The 10,538-nt window shown below is 42.8% G+C and overlaps 1 protein-coding gene across 1 annotated transcript in view; it reads left to right on the top strand.

Annotated features, from left to right (window-relative positions):
* LOC109932295 (solute carrier family 22 member 5-like) overlaps nt 1–10,538 on the top strand; it is a 106,295-nt gene that overhangs the window by 15,817 nt on the left and 79,940 nt on the right. The window contains exon 2 of the mRNA XM_020531530.2: nt 3,427–3,530. Coding sequence (XP_020387119.2) covers nt 3,427–3,530 — 104 coding nt within the window. The remainder of the gene's footprint in view (nt 1–3,426; nt 3,531–10,538) is intronic.

Below are 10,538 nucleotides of genomic sequence, written 5' to 3'. Positions count from 1 at the left end.
AGGTGGTTGCCCGATATGGAGACAGAGAGGTCCAGGAAGGGGAGAGAGGTGTTAGAGATGGTCCAGGTAAACTTCAGGTTGGGGTGGAAGGTGTTAGTGAAGTGGATGAACTGTTCGAGCTCCTCGTGGGAGCACGAGGCGGCGCTGATACAGTCATCAATGTAACGGAGGAAGAGGTGGGGTTTAGGGCCGGTGTAGGTACGGAAGAGGGATTGTTCCACGTAACCTACAAAGAGGCAGGCGTAGCTTGGGCCCATGCGGGTACCCATGGCTACCCCCTTTGTCTGTAGGAAGTGGGAGGAATTGAAAGAGAAGTTGTTGAGTGTGAGGACGAGTTCGGCTAAGCGGATGAGGGTATCAGTGGAGGGGGACTGGTCGGGCCTGCGGGACAGGAAGAAGCGGAGGGCCTTAAGGCCATCTGCATGGGGAATGCAGGTGTAGAGGGACTGGACGTCCATGGTAAAGATGAGGTGTTGGGGACCGGGGAATTGGAAGTTCTGGAGGAGGTGGAGGGCGTGGGTGGTGTCACGGACATAGGTAGGGTGTTCCTGGACCAAGGGGGAGAAAATGGAGTCTAGATAGTTGGAGATCAGTTCGGTGGGGCAGGAGCAGGCGGAGACAATGGGTCGACCAGGGCATTCAGGTTTGTGGATTTTGGGAAGGAGATAGAAGCGGGCAGTGCGATGTTGGGGAACGATGAGGTTGGAGGCCGTGGGTGGGAGGTCACCTGAGGTGATGAGGTTGTGGATGGTTTGCGAGATGATGGTTTGGTGCTCAGGGGTGGGGTCATGATCAAGGGGGCGGTAGGAGGAGGTGTCGGAGAGTTGGTGTCTGGCCTCGGCGATGTAGAGGTCAGTGCGCCATACTACAACTGCGCCTCCCTTGTCCGCGGGTTTTATGGTGAAGTTGGGATTGGAGCGGAGGGAGCGGAGGGCTGCACGTTCTGCAGGGGAGAGGTTGGAGTGGGTGAGAGGGGTGGAGAGGTTGAGGCGATTGATGTCTCGACGGCAGTTGGAGATGAAGAGGTCGAGGGAGGGTAGGAGGCCTTGGGGTGGTGTCCAGGAGGAGGGGGTGTGTTGGAAGCGGGAGAAGGGGTCAGTAGAGGGAGGGTTTCGTTCACGGTTAAAGAAGTAAGCGTGGAGGCGGAGGCGGCGGAAAAACTGCTCTATGTCCAAGCGTGAGCGGTATTCATTGATCTGTGGGTGGAGGGGGACAAAGGTGAGCCCTTTACTGAGGACTGACCGTTCGTCCTCAGTAAGGGGTAGGTCTGGGTTGTTTAATGGTGTAAGGTTTGCAAGGGTTAATACTGAGAGGTGCTTTAAGCACTACACATTATAATTCCATCATAGGGACCTGGTGAGAGAGAATAGCTTAGGATCTGATGGGAGTAAGACCTACTTGTACAAAGTTGCTAACATGTAATAAACTACAAGAGCCATGATTAGTTGTACCAGCACATGGTTTTGCTGTATCACACCAGAAAAGTTGGGTCATGTCAAATCCCTACCTTAAAAGAGAATGGTGTTGGCAAACCTACCCATAGTGAGCAATAGTACAGATTGTTTCAGACAACAGGCTGATCTGTGACGAGGATCATCAATAAGAAAACCCTAGAAAGCATTTAATAAAGTGCACACAAGAGGCTATTATCAAAATAGAATTTATGAGATTGGGGTAATGTATCAGCCTAGATTGAGGATGGGTTAATTTACTGAAAACCGAGGGCACAAAGAAATGGGACATTGCCTGTTTAGCAGATATTCACTCACAGAGCAACCTGTAAATCAGCTCTGCTCTTTCTAAACTACATTAATGACTTAGATAATTATACAGCTATAGGGGATTCTTAAGATATATATTTTCAAATCAGATGTTATTACACACCTCGAGGGCAGGCGAGACTTGAACCCAGGCCTCCCAATTCAGAGGTAGGGACATTCGCTCTGCATTGCTGTCTCATTGCCAAAACCTGAGGTACTGAAACAGTCCGTGCTTCCACATTCAAAAACGTTGCCATCATTGAACCCCATATCATCACTACAGGGATCCATTATTGACCAGAATTAATTAAGTCAGCCATATCACGACTGTGGCTACAAGAACCAGTTACAGACAAGAAACTCTGAACTAAGTAACTCACCTCATGGTTCCCCAAAGATTGACCACCGCCTACAAAGTACATTTAAGGAGTGTAGTAATATTCTCCATTTGCCTGAATGAGTGCAACTCCAATAACACTGAAGACATTGAATGCTATCCATGACAGAGTGGACCACTTAATCAGTACCACCATTAACACCCTTTGCCAGGGCACAGTGTCAGCATGCATGCGACCTGCAAGATGAACCCCTGAAACTCACCAAGCATCTTCAACAGTACCTTCCAAATCCACAACCATTATATTAAGAAGAACAACGACACATTCATGGATACCCCAAAAACCTCTTCTACTACACACCACCCAAACTTTGAACCAAAACACTGTTACTTCGCTGAGGCTGGGTCAGAGCTATGGAACTCCCTCCCTAATAGCACTGTGCATGCATACAAAAACTGCAGCAATTCAAGAAGCCAGTGCCCCAGCACTTTCCGAAGAGCAATAAGGATTCTGGCCCTTTCAGAAATGCTCAAATGAATGGAACAATTGAGTGCTTCACTGAAAGCCTTTTGTAAGATTAACCTGCTGTGTTACTTTGTCCAACCTATAGATAACTGCAGATTCACAGTATTGTGGTTTACTCTTGATTCTCTAAAAAAAAGGCCTCACAAACTGTTGAGTTGTATCAAACCAATATATAAAACTCAAATAAGAACACAACAGGATGGACCTCCTGGCATGAAGCTAGACACCAGGAATAATGAAAGCACACCCTGCCCTGTCAACCCATAAATCCTTCTCACTAACATGGGTACTTGTGCCAAAATTTAGAGATTTATGCCCACACTATTCAAACAAAAACCTCAGAAAGTTATATTCATCTTACAGCCAGTGCTCTAGATTCCACCATCAGCATATGAACAAATAAACAACCTGTATGCAACGTCTTTCACATTTCCAACAGTGGAACTTATTAATTGTGGGGTGCAGTATTTTTGGAAAACAGAATCTCATGGTCACTGAACTATTATAATGGTCTTACATTGGAAATGCTGGAATAATTCATCACCCGTCCAGAAAATAAATCGCAGAGCTTCAACAATTGTAACTTTCTCAGCCTCCTGACTTTGAGCTGTAAATTGTTGCCTTTGAGTTTAGGCTGTTATCATTATAGATTTACTGAGATGCATGGTCTATTCTAGAGCCTATTTCCGTTCATTCTGATGATTTAGATTGAACATTCTCCAACCAAGTGTAGTAAAATTGCTTACCTGTAATTTTGCTCAAGTACATATGTTTGGAGCTTTTAATTTCTCTTTGTATTTCAGTGGGATTTGGTGTGTAACAATGACTGGAAAATGCCATTTTCTATGTCAATATACTTCCTGGGAGTCCTGGTTGGTTCATTTGTTTCTGGAATGTTGTCAGATAGGTGAGTTATTTCCATTATTTAATGCTAACTATTGTTGTGTTATGCATCACAATTACTGTATCGTGAAGAAACACATCACATCACTATAAGAGACATGTTCATTATATCATCACTGTGTCATAGAATAGCTCCTGAGACTGTAAAAGCTTGAGACTTCAGCTTAATTGGTGTCACTTGATTGATAACACAGTGATGACACCATGCTACTCTTCACAACCACAGAACATGTCAGCCCAGACACTGAAGTGCCTGTGCATATGTTAGTGAGCCACAATAGACATTTGCTGAACCTTTAAATACCACATTACCCATGTCTACTTTTTATGTTGCAATGGATAACAATAACAATGCCGTGTCAGCTAAAATTTTCTACAAGAGGCAAAAGGCACATCAAGGTCCACCGTTGCATGCGTCAATAAAGGAACGACTCCAAGATATTTGGAAACTGGATTAAAGATCAACTTGACAACAGCCTTGGACATCAAAGAATTCAAGCAATCAGCAGTATTAGTTACTGTGAATACTATGATAGCGAAAGCAAAAGGCAGACTAACTTCTTTCTGATTAAAATCAAAACTCTATCAAATGGTGGGAAATGTCCAACAGTGAAACTGCAAATACAAGCAAAGTTAAAGGTTAAGGGCCTGAGCTAAGATAGTGAAGGGTCTAGGCCCGAAACATCAGCCTTTTTGCTCCTATGATGCTGCTTGGCCTGCTGTGTTCATCCAGCTCTGCACCTTGTTGTCTAAGATAGTGAATATTCTGTTTCTGTATCTCTCTCACTTAAAAAAAATGAATTAATAGCCAACTGCTCTGATCTTTTACAAAAAGGACAATTCGTTGCCCTCACAGATACAAAACCTATCTGAAACAAAATATAGCCAAAAAGAAACTACACTAAAAAGGTTTACCTGGATCCAAAGATGAGTTGAATTGACCATTGAAAGGTTACTTGAATTGACCATTTCATCTTCAAATGAGTGCCAAATAGAGGCAAGCCATCAGGCTGCCACCTTTCCTTAATTGTTGTGAACACCTAGAGGCTAAAATCTAAAACTACAAGCTTGCATTTTTTGAACTCAAAGCTATAGTCCAACATTAATTCAACATTATTAAAAGGACTAAGGCCAGAAAGTTGGTGAAAATGGAAGATAAAAGGAGAAAAAAGCAAAACCAGTGAAAGAAATAAACAAACAATTTACTGTACTCTACTTCTTAAGAAAAAGCAAACACTTCCAAAGAGAAATGGAGGAAAACCATTTAATTATGGACTGGGTAGCCAATGATAACTTTTCCAAATTGCCACTGTTCAAGCAATATCTGCAGTTTTATTTTACAGATCAACTGATGGATGATCCCCAGAAGAGAGCTCTGAACATCTTTCTTACCATCAGCAAGGTTTGCACAGAACTAATCTGTTCAATCTTTCCATAGATGAATAGAAAGATCCAGAAATGAATCCAAAATTACTGAAAGACCTGCTCACGGTGAGAATTAATATTGAAATGGACAGCCTCCAACTTTTGTCATGCAGGCAGCCACCCCAAGAGTCTCGTGACCCATTTGTTGAAAGATGATGCAGCAAATGCATGAATGTAAATTTTCTAAAGGAAAACTTTCCAAAGCACTTAGAGATATTCTGCTGCAAAGGCAAAGGAGAATAAAGAAGATACATGACAAGCAAGCAGGTAGACAACTACTACAACTGTGCACTGGGCAAATACAAATACTTGGATACGAGCAAAGCTTTACAGAATATGCAACCAGCCCAGGTCATACAAAGTCATTAATTATCATGATGCAATATTAAGGAATAAAAGCCAGTTCAGACTAGCACACAATACTACCAGTTGTGCATGAAGAGAATGAGGAAGAAAACGCTGATGATGATTGTGTGGGATGATGAATGCTGGTACCAGCAGAAAGCCAATCAAGTTATCAGACAAGTGCAACAGAAAGTGACACATAACTCTCCAAATAGGTATACAATTACCAGATCCCAAATAGTCAAACCTCTAAAGCATTGCCAAATCACCAAAATCATTGCATTGTAAAACTTCCAAAGCATTACATTGAAGTTTGAATTAATCTTGCAAATTCTGCTTTACCTTTTCATATGATTATTGAAATGGAAATACTTTTTCTGAATACAGTTATGGGATCTAAGTGTTGCTGGCTGGTTAGCATTTATTGCCTGTTCCTAGTTGTCCTTGAGAAGGTAGTGGCGAGCTGCCTTCTTTAATCACTGCAGTCCATGTGCTGTAGGTAGAATCACAATGTTGTTAGGGAGGGAATTACAGGATTTCGACCCAGCAGCAGTGAATGAACACCAATATATTTCCAAGTCAGGATGATTAGCAGCTTGGAGGGGAACTTACAGGTGGTTGTCTTTTCATGTATTTGCTGCCTTTGTCCTTCTAGATGGAAGTGGTTGTGAGCTTGGAAGGCTCTGTCCACGATCTTTGAATTTCTGCAGTGCATCTTGTAGATAATACACACTGCTACTACTGAGCGTCAGTGGTTATTTGTGATGTGGTGCTAATCAAGCAGGTCACTTTGTCCCGGATGGTGTCAAGATTCTTGAGTGCTGCTGAGCTGCACTCATGCAGGTAATTCCATCACACTCCTGACTTGTGCCTTGTAGATTGTGGACAGGCTTTGGGAATTCATGAGGTAAGTCACTTGCTGCAGTACTCCTAGCCTCTAACCATACAGTATATGGTGAATTCAGTTGAGTTTTTGGCCGAAAGTAACCCCCAGGATGTTGATAGTGGAGAATTCAGTGATGGCATTGCCATTAAATGCCAAGGGACAGTGGTTAGATTATCTCATACTGGAGATGGTCATTGCCTGGCATTTGTGTGAAGTGAATGTTTCTTGCCACTTTTAGTCCAAGCCTGGATCTTGTTGTACTTGGATATGGACTGCTTCAATATCTGAGGAGCTGTGAATGGTACTGAACATCATGCAATCATTGGCATACATCCCTACTCTGTCCTTATGATGGAGGAAACATCATTGATGAAGCAGCTGAGGATTGTTGGGCGTAGGACACTGCCCTGAGGAACTCCTGCAGCGATGTCCTGGAGCTGAGATGACTGACATCCAACATCCACAACCATTTTCCAATGTGCCAGGTGAGACTCCAATCAATAAAGAATCTGCCCCCGATACTTATTGATTGCAGTTTTGCTAGGGCTCCTTGATGCCACACTCAGTCGAATGCAGCTTTGATTTCAAGCACTGTCACGCTCACCTCACCTCTGGAATTCAGCTCTTTTGTCCATGTTTGAATCGAGGCTGTAATGAGGTGAGGAGTTGAGTGGACCTGGCAGAACCCAAACTCAGCACCACTGACCAAGTTATTGCTAAGCAGGTGCTGCTTGTTAGCAATATTGATGGCACCTTTCATCACTTTACTGACAATCGAGAGTAGACTGATGTGGAGATAATTGGCTGGGTTGGATTTGACTTGCATTTTATATACAGGTCATACCTGGGCAATTTTCCACATTGTCAGGGAGATTCCAACATTGTACTTGTACTGGAAGAGCTTGGCTAGCGGAGCAGCACATTCTTGAGCGAGTCTTCAGTACTATTGCCAGAATGTTGTCAGGGCCTCTTGCTTTTGCACTGTCCAGTGTCTCCAACTGTTTCTTGATATCACATGGAGTAAATCAAATTTGCTGAAGACCGGCCTCTTTAATGCTGGGGACATCTGGAGGAGGCCAAGATAGATCATCCATTCAACACTTCTGGCTGAAGACTGTTGTAAATGCTTTAGCCTTATCTTTCATCATTGAAGATGGGGATACTTCATAGATCGTATAATCCCTACAGTGTGGAAACAGGCCCTTCGGCCCAACGAGTCCACACTGACTCTCAGAGCATCCTACCCAAACCCAACCCCTTAATCTACACATCCCTGAACACTACGGGCAATTTAGCATGGCCAATCCACCTAACCTGCACATCTTTGGACTGTGGGAGGAAACCGGAGTACCCGGAGGAAACCCACACAGACACGGGGAGAACATGCAAACTCTGCACAGACAGTCGCCCAAAGGAGGAATCGAACCTGGGTTCCTGGCGCTGTGAGGCAGCGGTGTTAACCACCAAGCCACCATGCCACCTTGTGAAGCCTTCTCCAGTAAGTTGTTTGATTATCCTTCATCATTCACTACTGGATGCCGCAGGGCTACAGAGCTTAGAACTGATCCATTGTTTGTCTGATTCTTTTGTTCAGTCTATCACTTGCTGCTTGTGCTGTTTGGCATGCAAGTAGTCCTGTTGTATAGCTTTACCATGTTGACACTCATTTTTAGTTATGCCCAGTGCTGCTCCTGGTATGCCCTTCTGCACTCTTCATTAAATAGAATAGAAAAACATTGAACAGAAATTTATTGTCACATATACTTTTACATGAAAAATACAGTGAAAAATTTTATAAGTCACCCCACCACAGTGCCTATTTCAATGACAGAAGTCATGTATAAAAATGAGAAAAAGTAAAGTTAATACAAAGTTCATCACAGTTCAGCTAAAAGCTCTTGGGCTCGGGAAGAGTCAATTAAGGAACAACGGAATACCCTGAAAACGCAGCCGGGATGAGACTGTCATTCTAGGTGAGACTGTCATTCCAGGATGAGACAGTCACGCTGGGCTGCTGGAACACCGGGCTGGAAGTCTCCACCAAAGAAAGCCATCACGCCAAGCCAACACCACCACTCCTGGATGAGACTGCCTACCAAGCCGGTAGACCACCTGGAAGCTGAAGACGAAGAAGAACTCCATAGGGTCTAGACTGTGGGTCCAGGCTGGGGGACTCCATTCTAAGACCTGATCCATGCTCGCAGGGGACCCCGGGCTGAGGTGGAGCCACATCTGGCTCGTTCTGGTATTGCTGCAGCTGCTACTGCTTCCCGAGACCTCCTCACTCACACGCCACTCTCCAGCCCCAAATGAAAAGAAAACGAAGAAAAAAAGAAAAAAGAAAAACAGCCAAAGAAAAAAGAGGATGAAAAGGGAAAGAATGCTGACTGGAGCAGATGAGCCCTGGACGCAGCCTATCTATTCTGCCGCCCTCTATGGAAAGGGTCAGGAGTTGATTCCCTAGCTTGATGGCAATGGTTGAGTGGGGGATATGCAAGGCCTTGAGGTTACATATTGTGCAGGAGTACAATTCTGCTGCTTTTATTGTCCACAGTGCCTCAAGAATGCCCAGATGTGGCTTGTTTGAAGTCTGTTCTATTTTACCACAGTGATAGTGCCACACACACATGAAGTAAGGTATTCTTAATTCAAAGACAGGACTTTGTCTCCACAAGGACTATGCAGTGGTCACTCTGACCAACACTGTCATGGACAGATGCATCTGTAGCCAGCAGATTCGTGTAGATGAGATCAAGTATGTTTTTCCTTCTTTTCAGTTCCCTCACCAATTGCTGCAGATCCAGTCTAGCAACAATGTATAACTAAATAGATCTGTTTTTTGTAATTTTTATCAATGGAAAAGGGGAGATGTTGCATTTTGTTTTACATTTAGTATTTTAGCATACCTTTCAGAGCTACAGTGCTTCATTGTACCTTAAAGAAACATGTTCATGATATCATTATTGTACCATAGCATGTCTCAAACTCCATCTTCACTTGAGCCACTTGAAGCATGACACACTGATGGAAGCATGTTGTTGTTTGTAATTTCAGTAGCTACAATAAAACATCTGTTGGATCTTTCAGTACCATGTTAGCTGTATCTGTGGCTCTTGTGTTACAAGAACATTCTTGTGTTCTTGTAACAGGTTAAGTACCCTGTGAGAAGCAAAATGAAAGTCAATTATTTATTGTTAAAATGTTTCAACTGTTACTGATTGATTTTCTGCTCCCATATTGGGGACAGATAAAATGATTCACAAAGTAAATATCTTGTACAGCAAATTTGTAAAGGAGATGACTGTCTGAGAATGGATTTAAATTTCATCAACAAGTACATGTGTTACAAATATCATATTCCATATTATGAATTCACTTTCATTGTGGAATGTAGTTGTTAGAAGTATTAACCTGTTCAAATTAATGGATTAAAAGGTTGTTATGTTATTATCACCTTCCTCATCTTGTTATTTCATGGTGTAAAGACCATGAGTGTAAGACCAGCATTTATTGTCCATCCTTAGAAGAAAGTAATGGTGAGTTACATACTTGAATCATTGCAATCTGTAGTAATAAGTCATATTATGAAATAAATTATGTCTGAGAATAAAGCTGTGGAGAATCATATTTATTACATGGGCTGAATTTCATTGGTCCCCACTCGCAGGTTAGCCTGCTCTGTCATTCAATAATTCATGGCTGATCTTCTATCTCAATGCCATTTTCACGTCCTATCACCATATCTTGAAATACATTGATCATAAGCATATTCAATGGCCAAATTTCCACAGTCGTCAGAGTGCAAGATTCCTAAGACTTACCACACTTGAGTGAAGAAATTCCTCCCCATGTCAGTCATAAATGGCTTTTCTGATGAAGGGTCTAGGCCCGAAACATCAGCCTTTCTGCTCCTATGATGCTGCTTGGCCTGTTGTGTTCATCCAGCCCTGCACTTTGTTGTCTCAGTCCTAAATGTCCTACTGCTTCTCCTGAGACCATGTTATCTGCCACTGGACCCCCAGTGGAAATATCCTTCCTTTGTCTACTCTATTGAGGCCTGTGAGAATTTTGCATATTTCAGTGAGAGTTCTTCTCAGTGTTTTGACCTTTAGACCAAAACCTTATACTCTAAATGTGGTCTTATTAAACAATTGCAGAAGCACATTTTCACTCATGTATTTGATTCCTTTTGCAATAAAGGCAAATTGCCTTCGTAATGGCTCTCTGCACTTGCATATAATCTTTCAGTGGATTATGATCAAGGGCTTGTCAGTTCGATAACACAGTTAATTACTGGTGTGGTTAATAGTTGAGAAAAATACCTCAGTTGTTTCGGTGATGGGGAAAACATCATTC

This window comes from Rhincodon typus, chromosome 12 (assembly GCF_021869965.1).
Source record: "Rhincodon typus isolate 14 chromosome 12, sRhiTyp1.1, whole genome shotgun sequence".
Taxonomy (NCBI): Eukaryota; Metazoa; Chordata; class Chondrichthyes; order Orectolobiformes; family Rhincodontidae; genus Rhincodon; species Rhincodon typus.
The sequence above is the reverse complement of the archived record's forward strand: the minus strand, read 5'-3'. Positions and strand labels throughout refer to the sequence as shown.